General features: G+C 40.6%; 1 protein-coding gene across 1 annotated transcript in view; it reads right to left on the reverse strand.

Moving 5' to 3' along the window:
• FRAS1 (Fraser extracellular matrix complex subunit 1) overlaps positions 1-21786 on the reverse strand; it is a 440782-nt gene that overhangs the window by 54614 nt on the left and 364382 nt on the right. Inside the window, exons 48-53 of the mRNA XM_068542136.1 lie at positions 9038-9162; positions 8613-8753; positions 6749-6976; positions 4550-4663; positions 2673-2823; positions 1392-1551 (exon numbers count right to left, since the gene is read on the reverse strand). Coding sequence (XP_068398237.1) covers positions 1392-1551; positions 2673-2823; positions 4550-4663; positions 6749-6976; positions 8613-8753; positions 9038-9162 — 919 coding nt within the window. The remainder of the gene's footprint in view (positions 1-1391; positions 1552-2672; positions 2824-4549; positions 4664-6748; positions 6977-8612; positions 8754-9037; positions 9163-21786) is intronic.

Consider the following 21786-nt stretch of genomic DNA (forward strand, 5'->3'; position numbering starts at 1 on the left):
TGAGGTTACAGCAAGAACTCAACTCTCTATGGATCAGGAAGCAGGCCCTCACTGGACACTGAATCTGCCGGCATCCCAATCTTGGACTTCTTAGCCTCTAGAACTGTGAGAAATAACTTATTATAATTATTGAAAAAAGCCACAAGCAAGTAAGGTCTGAGCTGGGCTTTGTTTTTCATCACTGAGTATGGCCATTAGACTTTGGCTTGGGTCTTATTGCTGTGAGGCTTGCAGGCAAAGTGCCTCTGAGAGGTTAGTCTTCATTGCCAGCTTGGGGACCCTCCGTATTTTTTAGTCCATTAAACATTAGAGGGTTGTCCAGAAAACATCATCAGTTTTATTCAGTGTATTTAATTTTGAAGGAGTTACAAGTAAGAGGTAAATAACAGCAAAGTGTTTTAGATATATATATATATATATATATATATATACACACACACACACATACATACATGTACTTGTGTTTATATATATATGTGTATGTGTATATATATATATTGATTCCAATTTTCCACTAATTCTCCAAGTGTGTGTAATAGTAGAATAGCCTACATCTGGGGCACTTAAAATCAAGTTTGCCTGTTTTCCTCCCAAGTTCCAATTTTCATTTAAATTATCATGAGGTTGGTTTCTTAGAATAGTGAGTCTCAAAGGTAGATTTAAAGAATTATTTCCCCCACAAAAATTATAATCCTTGTTATAATCTAATCTATAAAATCAGCACCGTGCTTTACCAGTTGGTGACTGACTCTCTGTTTGCCTCTTAACTCCCCAGCAGACTACAAAAGCATCTTGAAGAGCTGCCTATGTTAAGCTATGAATTCTTCCCTAAAGATATATGATTCTGTGAACACCAAAAGAGCTAGGGGGAGGATGGGAGCTTGAGAACAGGGAGACTGTAGACAGAAGGCAAAGACTTTGTTACTGTGGGCCAGTGATTATTCTTCTGAATGCTTATTGTTTTCCCTATCAGTTCTGCTGGATTATCTTTTAAACTTGAAGACAGAAGCACAAATACTTTCAGGAGAAGAAGTAAAGCACAAGGGTTAAGATCACTGGACTTAAATCCTGGTTTTACTGCTTATTAGTTATGTGATTTCAGATAAGTTATTTAACCTATTTCTGTCTCTGTTGCTTTGTTGTTGTGGAGGCAACAACAGTACTCATCTCATAACTACAAGTATTAAACAAGATGACATACGTCAAGTACCTGTTACAGTGCCTGGTACATACAGTATTCAAGAAATATTTGGTGTAACTATGATTTTTATTCTTGTTATCACCCCACCATCATCATCGGATGATTAGAGCTGACCCACAGGGTGCTTCATCCTGACTTCCTCTGCTTTCCTGATTCATTTCTCAAGAATGAACACCAATCACACTTGTACCTGGTATATTTAAAGCTGATGAGGGACCACTGGATATGGAAGACATTGTCGCTGACCACATTGGGTTTACTGTCTCTCACCAGAAACTGAAAACTATCCATCATCTCATGGATCTTCTCCTCATGCAACACGTAACGAATCAATCCCAGGTTCACGTCCTCTGTGAGAAAAAAGACACGGAATTAACCCGGGCATGTAAAGACAGCCTCATAGATTCCTACTGACACACCCAGTTTATTCTTCTAATGGGTTAAAGACAAAACTCATTGTCCCAAGAACAAAAAGGGATAGTAAGTAGTGTTAAAAATAAATGTTTCTGCCAGATTTTAAAATAAGATCCTGTGTAAGAAAAGACCCATCTTTATGTATAGAAGTACGCTTATGCTGTTGTAAAATGAGAATCCCAGGGTCTTGGCAAAAAAGCACTTTCATAAATGTCTATGGAATGTGAAAGGCAAATCTCAGAGCCAACAGAGAAGTCTTTGAGCTCGTCTGCTGTGCATATATGCTCATACCCACCCCTACTTCCTTCAAAATGAAGGTTTCTTGGAAGGTATGTGCTAACAAGAAAAGCTGGGGTTGGATTAAAACAGCCCACACACAAGGCACTGATAAAATGTGGCTAGGAGAGAACAAAAGATTGAGGACAGGGAGAAAAAGGAAATATGGCACATAATGCCATAAAATGCCATAAGATGCAGTTGTACAATGACTGATCCCACTCAGGTGCATCCTCAAAAGAAGTCTAGAAGACTGTGAAAAGCTTATAAGCAACTAAAATACAAAATAGTCTGCTTGATGTGATTCCAAACAGGAAACTATTTCTGTTGAGCAATCCACCCGTGTTGATTTTTTTTCTTTGCTGAAGACTTAAAAAAAAATCTATAACCCTTAGAGATAAAAAGTAAACCACAAAGGGTCACAGATCTTTCATAAAGTCTGGTGGTTATTTTTGTTTTGAAAGAAAACCCAGGAGTATCACGTGATCCTTTCCAGAAAACTTGGCCAAACCTAAAGCACTTTGGGAGCTGAGGAAGCCTGGTAAAGATAAAATTTTTCTTTCTTCCTTTTTTTTTTTTGCCATAATTCAGAGTAACAGAAAAAAAAAATCAGGAGAAGTAGAATTCCAAAGTTGGATGGTTAGACACTAAGAGATCTATTTGTTTGTAAATAGGTTACTTGGGGGTAAGTAGCTGCCAGTAGTTGTGAGAAAGATCAGGAAAGTAAGGAGAGTGGTGTCAGCATAGACCTCTCCCACTTCTCAGCTCTCCGAGTGCCCACCCTGTGTGAAAGTAGCAGCAGCTCTTCCAGGCTGCAGCTTATTTTCCATGTGGCCATGCTCAGGGCCTGTGGTTATCTCGTAGACAAGCTGCAGGTCTTCTGTGTCTGGGTCCACGGTCAGCAGTTCCTTCTTGGTGATCAAGTTGGTTGCCTGGAATAGAAACCCATTACATTTAATTCCTGAGATGGGAATAAAGCAGGAACAAGACCCTCTGACTCAGATTTAATTCAGCTCAACAATGATTTACTAAGTGCATTTATTGCCTGGTAAACTTTGTCGGGATTGAAGAGGTTATGAGGATAGAAATCATCCCAGCCTCTGCCCTTGATGTTCACACTTTATTGGGAAAGAAAGGCTTATGAGCAAGGTAACTGTGGCAAGAGCTGTAATGAGATATACGAAAAGAGTGTTACACACTTTTGGGGAGCAGGAGCGATTACGGAAATCCATCTGGATTACGGAAAGGGGGGTTTGAGGTGGTGGGATTTGAGTTTGGCCTTGAAAGAAGGTTGGAACTTTGAAAGAATGATACAATACAGGGAAGATGGCCACTTTATACCTTATAGAAGTTGATTACAAGGCTTGAAATTGAGTAAGATAAATATATGATATCCCAATATTGCCCAAATATACTGGCTAAATTTTGATTCACTCATTTATTCACCCAACAAATACTTAGTGAGGGCAAAGGTTTGAGAGAAAAAAAGGGGTGGTCAACAGTATTAAATGTTACTAGACCTAGTAAAATAAGGGCATGTAAGTGACCTTTGGATTTGGTGAAATTGGTGACTTTGGTCATTGGTAACTTTGATAAGAGTCACTGCAGTAGGGTAAGAGTTGAAGGTAGAAGACCAATTGGAGAGTGCCAAGAAGAGAATAGGATGGTTCTGAGTATTGAGAAAAATATCGAATAGGGCATAAGCGGAATCTGTACTAATTTTGTTTCATATATTTAAAAATTCCCAGTGAGTTCAGTGGAAAGCTATAGCCTCACTGCTACATATACAACCAACAAATCAGCAACATGGAGATGAGAAAATCCACATCCTAGAGGGAATACCAAACACAAAATTCTTTCCAATCTGAACTGAAGAACTGTGTGTGTTTGGGTGGGGATGGGGATTTAATGCTTGACAGGTTACCAGGTGAGAATTATGACATGTCTTAAAATGACCAAACTGAGAGTTAGGAAAAGGAGAAAAAAATTTAAATTTCTAGAATTCCTCTGAGGATACTTACCTACAAAAAAACTCACTTCCTTCTCATCTGTGGCATATTCCAGATGTTTCTCAAAATCCATCCTCCCCTTCTTCTAGTTAACAAACTTTTAACTGAGCACCTAGCTGCCCAGCTACACACTCCCATGCAACAGATAGGGCCATAGGGCCAATTTCTTGTCAAAAGAATATGAGTGCAATGATGTGTTTAATTTCTGCACCACTTGCTTAAAATGAAGTTCCTTGCCCTCTACTTTTCTGTTTTCCTCTTCCCATGGGCTGGAATACTGATGAATAGCTGAAGAGGTTTGGCTATGCTCTCAGTAGCAACAACCCAGTGATGGCAGAAGAAAGAAGATACAAGGAATATGCGTCTCTGAATGGTCATGTGGAGCCCTAGCCTCCCCACTTACTTCTATACTTTATGTGAGAAAAAAGACTTCTATCTTGTTTGAGCTACTATATTTTGGGGTCATTTTGTAAGAATATCTTAAACTGTGATACAATTCTAACCAAACTCATGGAGCTCAGCAATCTTAAGAAATCAGCTCACTTAGGGAGGGATAAACATGAGTTGAACAGGAGTTCTGTTCATGTTGTCGTGAATAGGATCGAGCCCAAGTCAGTTAGTGTGTCTGCGGCAGGTGCAAAGGCCTTACCTTGCCATCCATGTACTCCAGCCACTGGAGCCCCAGGTTGGTAACAATTCTAGGGGTGCCATCATCTACTGGGAGGATGTCTACCCAGAACTGCTGAGGTGCTGCTGTCATGATCTGTGGTGAAAGCAACAAAGGAAACTCATCATTCACACATATCTGAAATACGTCAGGTCTAGGACCTACAAAGGCTGGGACGCCTGAAATCTGTTGACACTTCAAAATGGGCAACTGAGCAAGTTTCCATTGCTTATCACCACTTGGCATGAGGCTTCAGGGAGAATGTTGATGGATAAAGTAAAAACAATATGAGAAGAAAAGCAAGACACAAGTGGCACTCTTGCTGGAATTTCACCTGCTATGGAAGTTGGTTTTCACACACCTATGCCTTCTTTAGTTGAGTTTAATACTGCCCTGAGGTGAAACAATAAACAAAATATTTCCCTTTCAATAACTTGTTAAAATTTTCATGATTTTCATAATTAAAATGTTAATGTCAAAGTCTCCAGGTAGGATTCTGCCAGATGTGAAAAGATGTTTCATGGGAAGAGATTTCCTTTTTTTTTTTCTTTCCTTTTTTTTGAGAGAGAACTGTCTACATGGGGAAAGGGGGCAGAAGAAATCAAGAATAAAAGTGTTTGTGGGAATAATGCAAAGAAATTTTGGTTTATAACTTCATTCTCACACAGATACACACATATACATTCACAACATACATGGGGAGTCTGATTTAGCACCTCCCCGTTTCTGAGCAGATACAGCAAGCTGGCATACAGGACAGCAAGATGCTGGTGTTTCAATCTTCTACAACCCTCCTTCTAGATAATTTTCATTTTCAAAATGACACGGTCCCTCTGGAGATCTGCTGTGACCTTTTATGTTTATCATAGGGGTGACCCTCTTGCTGATTAATTCCGAAATCTTTTTTCTCTTCTGAAAGTCAAACTAACTGGGGAGCAGTTACAGTTTGGGAGGGGGAAAATGAACGTGATGACCTGCCAGGTGGAGATGCAGTGCAGATGCTGAAATGGCAGGGAAATCCCAAGAGCCATCCCACTGACACCTCGGCCAACTGAGAATGAGCTTCTCACAGGCTGTTTGTTTCTAAAGCATGCCAGAGGATCTTTCTGCTAGGAAAAGAATCATTTATCATCAAAGTAGGGAAAAAACTCTGCAGGCCTAAGAAGTTGACCCTTTGGTTATCCTGGAAATAAACAGCAGGGTGTGATAACATGCTCACTAAAACTGCTTCTGCTGAGTCAGATAGCTGTGTGAGATGCAGGGGTATCCATGAGTCCACCTTTCACCAGAGTTGCAGTTGTTCCCAGGGGAGGGTTACGATATTGCGAGAAATCTGCTAAAAATGAGTTAAAATGGTGGGGAAGGTAGTGGGAGGGGGCTCTTAGTTTCCTGAACATCTGAATGTTAGAAGGAAGCAATTCTCCTAAGGAAGAAAAGCTTAACAGCTTCATGACCTCAAAAGAAAATCATCTTCACCTGTTTCACAAGCTGGTCCTAAAATGATGACAATGATGATGATTACAGCCACAGCTTATCAGATGTTTCCTATGTTTCCTGTGTAAGGTACTGGGCTACATCATGCTCCATGTGTATCAGGAGGGTAGATATCATCCCCATTTTACAGACAGGGAAGCTGAGGCTTAGAAAGGTTAAATGACTTACAAAGACACTCAATTAGTAAGTGACAGAGGTAGAATTTAAATCAATGTCTTTTGGACGCAAAAACCGTACTCTTGACTGTAATTCTTCATGAGATTGAGAAACTCTGGCTGGCTCAGGAGACAATTTGGAACCATGTGATATTATTGAAAAACCAGATGAAAGAAAAATGAAAGGAATAAAGGGTGAGTGAAAAGGAAGAGGAGAAATAATAGCAGTGATAATAACAATGACTGTCATCTATTTGAGCACTCACTCTTTGCCAACAGTGTTAAGCACTTTATACGGATTACCTCCATTGATCCTTAGGGTAATTGAAGCTGGTGATCATTCCTGTGCCCATTTTACAGATGAAAAGCTGAGGCTTAGAGAAGGTAAGTAATTTTCCCAAGGCCCAGTTAGTATGTGACAGAACCAAAACTCAAACAATGTTATCCTTGGTCTAAAAGGGCCATGTTCTGCCTCCAGACAGTCTCTGGCATGCTTTGCTGTGCCTCCCTCTCTGTCGTCTTTGCCCCTCACCTCTTTTCCCCCTTCCTCAATAATAAAGAAGGGATTCGTCCCGTCAGCAACGGTGAAGGTGAACCAGTCTTTGAGGGAGTTGCTGCCGTCGTGGCTGTAACGGACCCGGTTCTGATAGACGTCCTCCATGGTGAAGGTGGAGGTGTGCTGGAAGGGCTGCCCGTTGGTGGTTCGCTCAATGGTGCCATGGCGCGGGGGCTGCGTGATCATGAATGTGACAGACTCGGCCTGTCAAGGAGGCAAAAGGCAAGGGGAGAAGGGAATTCTGTAACAGAAGCCAGAGGTGTGAGTGATGGCCACAGGCGGTCAAGGGCAGCCAAACCTAAAGACATTTATAAAATAAAGATTGCACTTTCTTTATAGATACCAAAAATCAAGCTAAGGAGAGAAATTATATTGGTTTCTATAATCGAACTTATATTCTGGTGCCTTCTGTTTTAAGATGACATGTAAATTTGCCCACTAACGGTTATAGCGGAAAACCTGAATTTTTAACCTTTAGGATGATTAAGAACTAGACCTTTTAAAATTACTCATTTCCTTTCCATTCACCCTCCCCCCAACCCACATACACTTTTCCAAAACTCTTATATGTAGAATCTCATATGCATCAGGATAGAAGCAAATTTCCCATGTCCAAAGGCTGCTTCCAGGGTGACATGCAGAAGGAAAAATAAAGAGGTAGAAAACCCTGCTCAGGACTCTCCAATGATTTCCCATCAACCTGGAATAAAATACAGAGGCCTGACCTGGGCCAAGAAGGCCCTCTGTGACCTGGTCCCACGGTTCTTCTCTGGCCTCATCCTTCTCCTGTCCTGTTTGTTCACTGGGGTCCAGACTCTTGGCTGCTGTGTCGCAACGCAAATGTTCCAAGCACGCTTGACTACAGGGCCTTTGCCCTCCTGATTCGTCTGCCTGGAAAGGGATTCTCCCAGGAAACGGCATAGCCTGCTCTTTCTCTTCCTACCGCTGCTCAAATATCAGCTCCTCAGAGAAGCGTTCCCTGACCACTCTGCTTGAAACAGCACACACCCATCAATCTCTATCACTTCTGTCTCTTTATTTTTATTCCTAGCGCTTATCATATCTTACATGATATTCTATGTTCTTTCATTCTTTATTGTCTGTCCCCCTAACCAAAGGTTGTAAACTCCCTAAGGCTGGAATTTTGATCTGTTTTGTTCACAGTGCTGTCTTTAGCATCTAGAGCAGACCTTGCAACTTAGCAGGTAGTAAATATTTGCTGAAAGAATGAATAAATAAATGAATGCATGCTGGCACGGGGAAGGGCATACATAGAACTAATTAATAAGTGCGTGGTACTCTTAATGGAAGCTAAATCATGTCAGCATGTTAGATACTTTAATTAGAAAGCATTAGGAGGGGAAGAGTTTAGTCTCTACTTGCCCTATTTTACTGTGTAAAGCCTGGTTCTTTGAGAATGCTCAAATTGCAATAATTAGTTGTCACCCACTGAAGTCTCAGTAAAGGAGGTAAAACTGTATAGGTGAAGAAATTCCTTGTTCACTAATAGGGAGTAATAAAAACACTATATAAAATGTCATCTACCTAATTTTCTGTGGATCATAATAAAAATCAGCATGTTAAAATGACTGTTGCACGTAATCATAGGAAAGAATAAACGTATTTAGGGTTTCAGAAAGGGTTGAAAAACAACTTGATTTCAAATGTATTTAGTTTCTCTTTTCCAGCAGGCCATGGTATGTTCTGGTTTTTAATCCTTCAAGGATGCTTGCACTACACTCACCATCCCACCCCACCCTCAGGATGCACTGTCGCAAAGCAATAGATGCCACTAGATCAGCCTCTCATTCGGCCGGAGAACCCAGGGGAGGACTCTTACCTCTGTGTCTGCATCTACCGCCTTGAGCTCAAACTCTGTGATGGTCTTCCTCACACCTTCCTGTACCCGCATCCCCAAGTTCTGTACAACGGGCAGCGAGTCATCCACAGGGCGAAGAGTGATGTGGAAAGTCTGAGTCACCTACATGGCAGAAAAGTGCAGGTGGGTCACCTGTCCCCAGCACCCACCCGAGAAGAAGGTAGGCGCTCTCTGCGTTCCCTTTCACACCATTCCTGGCACGACTGACCAACCAGGAACCCAGAAGTGAGTTCTCTCTGGCAAGATAGAGTTCTCTTTGCCTCTGTCCTGGGCTGAGAGCAGAGGGGAATGAAGTTCTCACAGCACCGGTGGCTCAGAACCCTCCAATCAAAGAAGATGGCGCTGCATCAATACCCATCAAAGAGGGAAGCAAGGTCCTCACCCACCTCGTTGACTCCATCGGAGAGCGTAAAGCTGAAGGCATCTGAATGCTTTTCGGTCTCACTGGAGTGGATATACTGAATGCGTCCTGAAGTGAGGTCAGCTTGAGTAAAGGAACTAATTTGGATACCTAGCAAAAGAAGACGACAGAACCAGAGAAAGGGTGTCAAGGGGCTAGCCATCCCTCTCGGGTGAGGGAAATGGCACACTCACCAGAAAGAGTCCTCTGTAGTTTTCTTATAGCATTGATGTGCTGCCCTCTGAGACCTTGGGTTAGAGTTGCTTGTGTGTTTTTTCCCTACAACAGCATATGTTCTGTGGGAGCACATGCTAACTTAATTATCTAGGCTTCTACTATGTGCCAAGGTAAAGCAGGTGCTCAATAAATGTTATTCTCCTTTCTCTTGGGGTTTATGTATGCAGGTCAAATCTGTGAAAGGTAGAGCCATTGCCTTATTCTCCAAACTCCTCGCTCTTAAGTTTTATATTTCCCCACAGCCTCGTAGTCCTTTCTGAAAACCTGCTCTAACTTTTAATATAGTGTGATGGCTTAGCGTTTAAACTCTGGAGTCATAGGGCTTGGCTAAACATAGCCTTGTTTTTGTGATTAGTGAGCCATCCCCGGCACCCATAATTTCCTTGGATATTCTTCAAGGTCCCTTTCACTCTTGTATCTATGATTCTAGCTTCTCATATACCACTTTGGCCAGGGTGGAAGTAACAAAGCTTATTGCATGACTTTGAGGTTTGAGCAATCATTCTTTCTCAACTCTAAAATGACCTAGAAAACCAGTGTCTTTTAATAACATGATAACAGAGAAAACTTGTTAATTTTTTTCAGAGTCATTCTAAAAGTAAAAAAAAAAAAATTCTGAAGTCATGTGATTTTTAAATAATGCCAAGGTATCCCACTAATGAATAATATCTCTATGTTTTCAAATGCCCAACAATATTTAGCAAAACAACCCAGAATTCTTGCTTCTATCTTAGGGCTTCTGGGGTCCATCCTCTGGTGCCAGCCAAGACTGAAACAAAATCATATCCTTTAGTCCCTCAGCACAAATTCTCTCTTTCTGATTCTGGGTGTTAGAGTAGTCCTCTATTTAATGTAGTCCTTTGCTTTGGTCCTGAAATTCATTTGCTGCTTCCTGAGATTTATTATTTGTCATTGTTAATCCTGGCAAAACCATTTAGTCTTTTCTGTAAAAAAACAAAGAGATTCTCCTGTGACTATTTTACATTTAACTGTGACATCAATATCATTGCTTTATCTTAAAAATAAAACACATCAACCAGCGTGGTTTACATTGGCAGCTCTCTTTATCATCTGAAATTTGTCACCCAGATAAAATAGCCTCCTGAATATTAGGGCATTAATTTTTTGATGAGGCATTTTATATTTATGTTCGTGCTTGTTACATCAGCTCTCAACAGGCAAAAAATGTAGCTCCCCCGACCCTTATCTTACAGATTTGTCTTGTGGTTCTGGACAGAAATCCATACCATTCTTTAAAAATTTAATAACTTCAGACTGGCTGCACTGAGAAATTTAAACCTATTCCCCTGCTGTGAATCCACTCTCACAGCTCATGGGGAAACACGTGTGTGGATTCTCACCATCAACTGGTCACCTAACTCACTGTTCCCCTTATGAGAGTCTAAGACTGATTAAGAAAGGTGGTAGAACTCATTAGTTAAGTGGGCAGAAAAAAGTTAACATGCTAGGAGGCCTATAGCTGCCATCAGAAATGCCAGCTTGCAAGATGGGCTCTCAGCTTCTGTCTAGGAACACGGAATTTTGGTATGTTCTAGACGAAGGATGCCTACACTCTAACTGATAAGAGGGACTCTCTGTGCCTTGATTATTTGTACAATTTGGTTTATGCTGAATACTTGCCTTCCTTCTGGGATTCTACAATTTTGGTTTGTACTAGGTAGAGCGTGCCCATGTAACCAGTCCCCCAATAAAAACCTTGAGCACTGAAAAAAAAAAAAATAGAAAAGTGGTAGATCTTCCTTCCTCTTGGGAAGGAAGTGCTGGGATTGATCTTTTTATTTTTTAACATTTTTTATTGAGGGGAAATTGACATATAATAAACTATACATATTTAAAGTGTACAATTTCATTATCTTTGGTACATTCATGAAACCATCACCTCAGTCAAAATAGGAACGTATCCATTACCCCAAAAGTTTTTAACTGACACTCTGTAATCCTTCCATCCTTCCCTTTCTTGTGCCCTACCCCATCCCAAAGAAGCAAATGAATTGTAATCTGTCATTATAGGTTAGTTGGTATTTTCTCTAATTTTTTATAAATAGAATCATACAGCATATACTATTTTATGCATGATTTCTTACACTTAGCATAATTGTTTTTGAGTTATCCATATTGTAGCATGTATTAATAGTTCATTCCTTTTCATTGCCAAGTAGTATTCCATTGGATGGTTATAGCATAGATTGTTTATCCATTTACCTGTTCATGGACATTTAGGTTATTTTCCAGTTTGGGGCTATTACAAATAAGGCTGCTATGATCACTTATGCGCAAGTCTTTGTCTGGACATAAGTTTTCATTCTTCCTGGGTAAATCTCTAAGAGTGGGAGGGTGGGAATATATGTAAGGTGTATGCTTAACTTTTTAGGAAACTGCCAAACTATTTTCCAAAGTGGTAGTACTATTTTACATTCCCGCTAGCAATGCATGAGAGCTCTGGGCTTGATCTTAGTGGGTCTTTCCCAATTCAGTCTAGCAAACGTTGAGTACCTACCATGTGCAGAACACTGTTTCAGATTTGCTTATATAGACTGTTTTATCTCAACAGCTCTGGGATGTCAAGGTTGGCATTATTTTTCTAGATTATGATACTAATAAAATTAGGAAAGAAATGTGACCTATCTGAGGTCACACAGCTAATAAGAGAGCACTGCTGAGACTGGAACTCAAGGTTGTCCACCTCCAAAGTTTAGGCCTGCTGGGAGTACTTTTTTTTTTCTTCTTACGTGATTACATGTTGAAATGACACACACACACACATATATATACACACACATATATATATATGTATGTATATATATACATACATATATATATATTTTATTCTGTTAGGAGTACTTTTTGTAAAACTTATCTAGCTTTTCTGGGCTAGACAAGGAGCCTCTTGGATTTCACCCTTATCCTTTAATTTTTTTTTCAATATAAAAGGGATAAATGTCCATTAAAGAAAATGTGAAAAACACAGAAAAATAGTAAAGAATCACAAAACCACTCATAGTTCTAACACTGAAATATCACCATTATAATGTTTTTGAATTGAATCATAGAATAATTTTTTGACTATAACCTTTTTCTTGTCTGAAATATTGATTTTGATGGGGTATTTAATATTATCATTTAAGTGATATACATAATTAAGTGCAGGAGGGTAACAAGTTGCATTATAAGGTAAGCTTCAAGAGGACAAGATTTTGTTGATTCTTCACCAATGTGCACCTAGAATACTGCCTGGCACACAGTAGGTTCTCAAAACATATTTGGTTAATGAATTTAGTTCATCCACTACAGTTGGTCCTATATCTAAGAGGTCCTATTAAGCACAGATTTTCAATCTCTGTACACTTAAAAAATTTGGTTTTAGCTGTTGCTAGTTGGGTATTGGAAGACTTTAGTTGTTCACTCACCTGCAAGATGGTGCTTCTAATAACATATTGTCCCTACTGGCTCTCACAGCAGGTAGTTACTGTTTGAAATATCTTGAAGGCTTTTAATCCCGTCCAAAGTGTTTTCAGTCACCAAGCTGCTGGCTAAACTATGTATATGGCAGTGTTACGGAGACCCACATTAACCCTGTCAGTTTTTCCAATTCCCCTGGAGGGCTAGCACATTAGAGAAAGTTCAGTCCAGGTCAGGGAAGTGGTTGGAGAAAAAAGCATCTTTGAAGAAACTGCCTTCCTAATGGGATGTTAGGAGATCGCCCTGGCCCTCCTGGCTCTCAGCACAGCTGTGGATGGCTCTATGCCTGTTGTCTGCTCCCACCTCAAGCCCAGGCTGTGGGAGATTCTCAGCTTCTCTGCTTCAGATTTTCTTCCAAGCCTCCTGTTGTGGAATGAGTTATGTCCCCCCCATATTCATTGACATCCTAACCCTCAGTACCTCACAATGTGACCTTATTTGGAAATAGGATCATTGCAGATGTAATTAGTTAAGATGAGGTCATTACGATGGGTCCTAATCCAATTTGACTAATGTCCTTACAAAAGGGGAAATTTTGACACAGACATACACGTAGAGGGAGAATGCCATGTGAACATGAAGACAGGTATCTACAAGCCCAGGAGAGAGGTCTGGAACAGAGCCTTCCCTCAGGAGGAACCAACCCTGCCAACACCGTGATCTCAGACTTCCAGCCCCTAGATCTGTGACACAATAGATTTCTGCTGTTTAAGAGGCTCAGTCTGCGGTGCTTTACGATGGTGGCCCTAGCAGACTAACACACCTCTGCTCTTGGGAGAACCCAAACTAAGACACTGACTGCAGCTTATTCTGGTTGGTGTCACAATATTGAGAGGCTGAGATAAAGAGGAAGCCAAAGAATACCTTTGCTAAAGCATCACCTCTGGGAAGTCCTTCCTAACTCACCCCCAGCCCACTCTTAGGTGGGACTCACAGCATCTTGGCTCCTAATATCCTCTCACATGTTGCTGTCACAACTACTGGAACACACTCGCACATATTACATGTCTCCCACTTCCAAAATCTAAGCTTTCTCCTGCAGCAGCTACTCAATAAATGTTTCCTGAAGGTGAGAACGAGTGTGTGCTGGAGATTGCTAAATCCAATATTACTGCTCCCCTAATTAAAAATACAACTGCTGACTATTAGTTAAGTGACTAGAGGCCCAGTTAGGGTCTAGATTTCCCAGCAACCTCACAGCTTTGTGTAGCTAAATCCTTGTCACTGGGATGTGATCAAAAGGGATATGGGAGGGAGGACCTTCAAGATGGTGGAGGAGTAAGACATGGAGATCAACTTCCTCCTCACGAATACATCAAAGATACATCTACACGTGGAACAACTCCTACAGAACACCTACTGAATGTTGGCAGAAGATCTCAGACTTCCCAAAAGGCAAGAAACTTCCCATGTACCTGGGTAGGGCAAAAGAAAAAGGAAAAATAGAGACAAAAGAATAGGGATGGGACCTGCACCTCTGGGAGGGAGCTGTGAAGGAGGAAAAGTTTCCACACACTAGGACGCCCCTTCACTGGTGGAGATGGGGGGTGGGCAGGGGGGGAAGCTTTGGAGCCACGGAGGAGAGCGCAGCAGCAGGGGTGCGGAGGGCAAAGCGGAGAGATTCCCGCACAGAGGATCGGTACCGACCAGCACTCACCAGCCCGAGAGGCTCGTCTGCTCACCCGCCGGGGCAAGTCGGGGCTGGGAGCTCAGGCTAGGGCTTCAGAGGACAGATCCCAGGGAGAGGACTGGGGTTGGCTGCGTGAACACAGACTGAAGGGGGCTAGTGCGCCACAGCTAGCCAGGAGGGAGTCCAGGAAAAAGTCTGGACCTGCCTAAGAGGCAAGAGACCATTGTTTCGGGGTGCGCAAGGAGAGGGGATTCAGAGCACCGCATGAACGAGCTCCAGAGAAGGGCATGAGCCGCAGCTATCAGTGCAGAACCCAGAGACGGGCATGAAACACTATGGCTGCTGCTGCAGCCACCAAGAAGCCTGTGTGCAAGCACACGTCACTATCCACACCGCCCCTCCCGGGAGCCTGTGCAGCCCACCACTGCCAGGGTCCCGTGATCCAGGGACAACTTCCCCGGGAGAACGCACGGCACGCCTCAGGCTGTTGCAACGTCACGCAGGCCTCTGCTGCCACAGGCTTGCCCTGCCTCCTCCGTACCCCTCCCTCCCCCCGGCCTGAGTGAGCCAGAGCCCCCTAATCAGCTGCTCCTTTAAACCCGTCCTGTCTGAGCGAAGAACAGATGCCCTCAGGCGACCTACACGCAGAGGCGGGTCCAAATCCAAAGCTGAACCCCTGGAGCTGTGTGAACAAAGAAGAGAAAGGGAAATTTCTCCCAGCAATCTCGGAGTAGAGGATTGAAACTCCACAATCAACTTCCTGTACCCTGCATCTCTGGAATACCTGAATAGACAACGAATCATCCCAAAATTGAGGAGGTGGACTTTGGGAGCAACTGTAGACTTGGGGTTTGCTTTCTGCGCCTAATTTGTTTCTGGTTTTATGTTTACCTTAGTTTAGTATTTAGAACTTATTATCATTGGTAGATTTGTTTATTGATTTGGTTGCTCGCTTCCCTTTTTTTAATATATATATGTATATATTTTTCTTTTTCTCCTGTTGTGAGTGTGTATGCGTATACTTCTTTGTGTCATTTTGTCTGTATAGGTCTGCTTTTACCATTTGTCCTAGGGTTCTGTCTGTCCATTTTTTTTTTAGTATAGTTTTTAGTGCTTGTTATCATTAGTGGATTTGTTTATTGGTTTGGTTGCTCTCTTCTTTTCTTTTTATTACTTTTTTATTTTAACAATATATTTTTTAATTTTTAATTTTAATAACTTTATTTATTTTTTCTTTCTTTCTTTTTCTTTTCTCCCTTTTCAACTGAGGCATGTGGCTGGCAGGGTCTTGGTGCTCTGGCCAGGTGTCAGGCGTGAGCCTCTGAGGTGGGAGAGCCGAGTTCAGGACATTGGTCCACCAGAGACCTTCTGGCCCCTCATAATATCAATCAGAGAGAGCTCTCCCAGAGATCTCCATCTCAACGCTAAGACCCACCTCCACTCAACGACCAGCAAGCTACAGTGCTGGACACCCTATGCCAAACAACTAGCAAGACAGGAACACAGCCCCATCCATTAGCAGAGAGGCTGTCTAAAATCATAATAAGGCCACAGACACCCCCAAACACACCACCAGACGTGGACCTGCCCACCAGAAAGACAAGATTCAGCCTCATCCACCAAAACACAGGCACCAGTCCCCTCCACCATGAAGCCTACACAACCCACTGAACCAACCTTAGCCACTGGGGGCAGACACCAAAAACAACGGGAACTACGAAACTGCAGCCTGTGAAAAGGAGACCCCAAACACAGTAAGCAAAATGAGAAGACAGAGAAATACACAGCAGATGAAGGAGCAATATAAAAACCCACCAGACCAAACAAATGAAGAGGAAATAGACAGTCTACCTGAAAAAGAATTCAGAGAAATGACAGTAAAGATGATCCAAAATCTTGGACATAGAATGGAAAAAATATAAGAAACATTTAACAATGACCTAGAAGAATTAAGAGCAAAGAAACAATGATGAACAACACAATAAATGAAATTAAAAATTCTCTACAAGGAATCAATAGCAGAATAACTGAGGCAGAAGAACGGATAAGTGACCTGGAAGATAAAATAGTGGAAATAACTACCGCAGAGCAGAATAAAGAAAAAAGAATGAAAAGAATTGAGGACAGTCTCAGAGACCTCTGGGACAATATTAAAAGCACCAAAATTTGAAATATAGGGGTCTCAGAAGAAGAAGAGAAAACAAAAGGGACTGAGAAAATATTTGAAGAGATTATAGATGAAAACTTCCCTAATATGGGAAAGGAAATAGTCAATCAAGTCCAGGAAGCGCAGAGAGTCCCATACAGGATAAATCCAAGTAGAAACATGCCAAGAAACACATATATATATTTTATTAACATATTTATTGGAGTATAATTGCTTTACACTGGTGTGTTAGTTTCTGCTTTATAACAAAGTGAATCAGCTACACATATACATATATCTCCATATCTCCACCCTCTTGCGTCTCCCTCCCACCTTCCCTAGCACACCCCTCTAAGTGCTCATAAAGCACCCAGCTGATCGCCCTGTGCTATCCGGCTGCTTCCCACTAGCTATCTATTTTACATTTGGTAGTATATATAAGTCCATGCCACTCTCTCACTTTGTGCCAGCTTACCCTTCCACCTCCCCAAGTCCTCAAGTTCATTCTCTTCATCTGCGTCTTTATTCCAGTCCTGCTCCTAGGTTCTTCAGAAGCATTTTTTTTTTTTTTTTTTAGATTCCATATATATGTGTTAGCATATGGTATTTGTTTTTCTCTTTCTGACTTACTTCACTCTGTATGACAGACTCTAGGTCCATCCACCTCACTACAAATAACTCAATTTCATTTCATTTTATGGCTGGGTAATATTGCATTGTATATATGTGTCACATCTTCTTTATCCATTAATCTGTCAATGGACACTTAGGCTGCTTCCATGTCCTGGCTACTGTAAATAGAGCTGCAATGAACATTGTGGTACATGACTCTTTTATATTATGGTTTTCTCAGGGTATATGCCCAGTAGTGGGATTGCTGGGTCGTATGGTAGTTCTATTTTTAGTTTTTTAAGGAACTCCCATACTGTTCTCCATAGTGGCTGTATCAATTTACATTCCAACCAACAGTGTAAGAGGGTTCCCTTTTCTCCACACCCTCTCCAGCATTTATTGTTTGTAGATTTTTTCATCATGGCCATTCTGCCTGGTGTGAGGTAATACCTCATTGTAGTTTTGATTTGCATTTCTCTAATGATTAGTGATGTTGAGCATTCTTTCATGTATTTGTTGGTAAACTGTATATCTTCTTTGGAGAAATCCAGGACACATATTAATCAAACTATCAAAAATTAAATACAAAGAAAAAATATTACAAACAGCAAGGGAAAAGCAACAAATAACATATAAGGGAATCCCCATCAGGTTAACAGCTGATCTTTCAGCAGAAACGCTGCAAACCAGAATGGTGTGGCAGGACATATTTAAAGTGATAAAAGGGAAAGACCTACAACCAAGATTACTCTACCCAGCAAGGATCCCATTCAGATTTAACGGAGAAATTAAAACCTTTACCGACAAGCAAAAGCTAAGAGAATTCAGCACCACCAAACCAGCTTTACAACAAATGCTAAAGGAACTTCTCTAGGCAGGAAACACAGGAGAAGGAAGGACCTACAACAACAAACCTAAACAATTAAGAAACTGGTAATAGGAACATACATACTGATAATTACCTTAAATGTAAATGGATTAAATGCTCCAACCAAAAGACATAGACTGGCTGAATGGATACAAAACAAGACCCATATATACGCTGTCTACAAGAGGCCCATTTCAGACCTAGGGACACATACAGACTGAAAGTGAGGGGATGGAAAAAGATATTCCATGCCAATGGAAATCAAAAGAAAAATGGAGTAGCAATTCTCATATCAGACAAAATAGACTTTAAAATAAGGACTATGACAAGCCACAAAGAAGGACACTACATAATGATCAAGTGATGAATCCAAGAAGATAAACAATTGTAAATATTTATGCACTCAACATAGGAGCACCTCAATACATAAGGCAAATGTTAACAGCCATAAAAGAGGAAATCGACAGTAACACAGTAATAGTGGGGGACTTTAACACCCCACTTCACCAATGGACAGATCATCCAAAATGAAAATAAATAAGGAAACAAGCTTTAAATGACACATTAGACAAGATGGACTTAATTGATATTTATAGGACATTCCATCCAAAAACAACAGAATACACATTCTTCTCAAGTGCTCATGGAACATTCTCCAGGATAGATCATATCTTGGGTCACAAATCAAGCCTTGGTAAATTTAAGAAAATTGAAATCATATCAAGTATCTTTTCCAACCACAACGCTATGAGACTAGATATCAATTACAGGAAAAGATCTGTAAAAAATACAAACACCTGGAGGCTACACAATACACTACTTAATAACGAAGTGATCACTGAAGAAATCAAAGGGGAAATCAAAAAATACCTAGAAACAAATGACAATGGAGATACGACGACCCAAAACCTATGGGACGCAGCAAAAGCAGTGCTAAGAGGGAAGTTTATAGCAATAGAAGCCTACCTCAAGAAACAAGAAAAACAAGAAAAATCTCAAATAAACAACCTAACCTAAAGCAATTAGAGAAAGAAGAACAAAAAATCCCCAAATTTAGCAGAAGGAAAGAAATCATAAAGATCAGATCAGAAATAAATGAAAAAGAAATGAAGGAAATGATAGCAAAGATCAATAAAACTAAAAGCTGGTCCTTTGAGAAGATAAACGAAATTGATAAACCATTAGCCAGCCTCATCAAGAAAAAAAGGGGGCTTCCCTGGTGGTGCAGTGGTTGAGAATCTGCTTGCCAATGCAGGGGACACAGGTTCGAGCCCTGGTCTGGGAAGATCCCACATGCCGCGGAGCAACTAGGCCCGTGAGCCACAACTACTGAGCCTGCGCATCCGGAGCCTGTGCTCCGCAACAAGAGAGGCCGCGATAGTGAGAGGCCTGTGCACCGCGATGAAGAGTGGCCTCCGCTTGCCGCAACTAGAGAAAGCCCTCACACAGCAATGAAGACCCAACACAGCCAAAAATTAATTAATTAATTAATTAATTTAAAAAAAAAACAAGAAAAAAGAAAAAAGGGAGAAGACTCAAATCAACAGAATTAGAAATGAAAAAGGCAAAGTAACAACTGACACTGCAGAAATACAAAGGATCATGAGAGATTACTACAAGCATCTTTATGCCAATAAAATGGGCAACCTGGAAGAAATGGACAAATTCTTAGAAAAGCACAACCTTCTGAGACTGAACCAGGAAGAAATAGAAAATATAAACACACCAATCACAAGCACTGAAATTAAGACTGTGATTAAAAATCTTCCAACAAACAAAAGCCCAGGATCAGATGGCTTCCCAGGCAAATTCTATCAAACATTTAGAGAAGAGCTAACACCTATCCTTCTCAAACTCTTCCAAAATACAGCAGAGGGAGGAACACTCCCAAATTCATTCTACGAGGCCACCATCATGCTGATACCAAAATCAGATAAAGATGTCACAAAAAAAGAAAACTACAGGCCAATATCACTGATGAACATAGATGCAAAAATCCGCAACAAAATACTAGCAAACAGAATCCAACATCACATTAAAAGGATCATACACCATGATCAAGTGGGGTTTATCCCAGGGATGCAAGGATTCTTCAATATACACAAATCAATCAATGTGATAAACCATATTAACAAACTGAAGGAGAAAAACGATATGATTATCTCAGTAGATGCAGAAAAGTCTTTCGACAAAATTCAACACCCATTTATGATAAAAACCCTCCCGAAAGCAGGCATAGAGGGAACTTACCTCAACATAATAAAGGCCATATATGACAAACCCACAACCAACATCGTTCTCAATGGTGAAAAACTGAAACCATTTCCACTAAGATCAGGAACAAGACAAGGTTGCCCACTCTCACCACTATTATTCAATACAGTTTTGGAAGTTTTAGCCACAGCAGTCAGAGAAGAAAAAGAAACAAAAGGAATCTAAATTGGAAAAGAAAAAGTAAAACTGTCAGTGTTTGCAGATGACATGATACTATACATAGAGAATCCTAAAGATGCCACCAGAAAACTACTAGAGCTAATCAATGAATTTGGTAAAGTAGCAGGATACAAAATTAATGCACAGAAACCTATTGCATTCCCGTACACTAATGATGAAAAATCTGAAAGAGAAATTAAGGGAACACTCCCATTTACCATTGAAACAAAAAGAATAAAATACCTAGGAATAAACCTACCTAAGGAGACAAAAGACCTGTATGCAGAAAACTATAAGACACTGATGAAAGAAATTAAAGACGAAACAGACAGATGGAGAGATATACCATGTTCTTGGATTGGAAGAATCAACATTGTGAAAATGAGTATACTACCCAAAGCAATATACAGATTCAATGCAATCCCTGTCAAACTACCAATGGCATTTTTCACAGAACTAGGACAAAAAAATTCACAATTTGTATGGAAACACAAAAGACCCCAAATAGCCAAAACAATCTTGAGAAAGAAAAACAGACCTGGAGGAATCAGGCTCCTGGACTTCAGACTATACTACAAAGCTACAGTAATCAAGACAGTATGGTATGGCACAAAAACTGAATATAGATCAATGGAACAGGATAGAAAGCCCAGAGAGAAACCCCTGCACATATGGTCACCTCATCTTTGATAAAGGAGACAAGAATATACAAAAGAGAAAAGACAGCTTCTTCAGTAAGTGGTGCTGGCAAAACTGGACAGCTACATGGAAAAGAATGAAATTAGAACACTCCTTAACACTGTATACAAAAGGATTATAGACCTAAATGTAAGGCCAGACACTATAAAACTCTTAGAGGAAAACATAGGCAGAACACTATATGACATAAATCACAGCAAGATCCCTTTTGAGCCACCTCCTAGAGAAATGAAAATAAAAACAAACAAAAAAAAAAGGTAAAAAAAATAATAAATAAATAAATGGGACCTAATGAAACTTAAAAGCTTTGGCACAGCAAAGGAAACCATAAAGAAGATGAAAGACAACCCTCAGAATGTGAGAAAATATTTGCAAATGAAGCAACTGACAAAAGATTTATCTTCAAAATATACAAGCATCTCATGTAGCTCAATATCCAAAAAACAAGCAACCCGATCCAAAAATTGGCAGAAGACCTAAATAGACATTTCTCCAAAGAAGCTATACAGATTGCTAACAAACACATGAAAGGATGCTCAACATCACCAATCATTAGAGAAATGCAAATCAAAACTACAATGAGCTATCACCTCACACCAGTCAGAATGGCCATCATCAAAAAGTCTATGA

This window comes from Eschrichtius robustus, chromosome 4 (genome assembly GCF_028021215.1).
Source record: "Eschrichtius robustus isolate mEscRob2 chromosome 4, mEscRob2.pri, whole genome shotgun sequence".
Taxonomy (NCBI): domain Eukaryota; kingdom Metazoa; phylum Chordata; class Mammalia; order Artiodactyla; family Eschrichtiidae; genus Eschrichtius; species Eschrichtius robustus.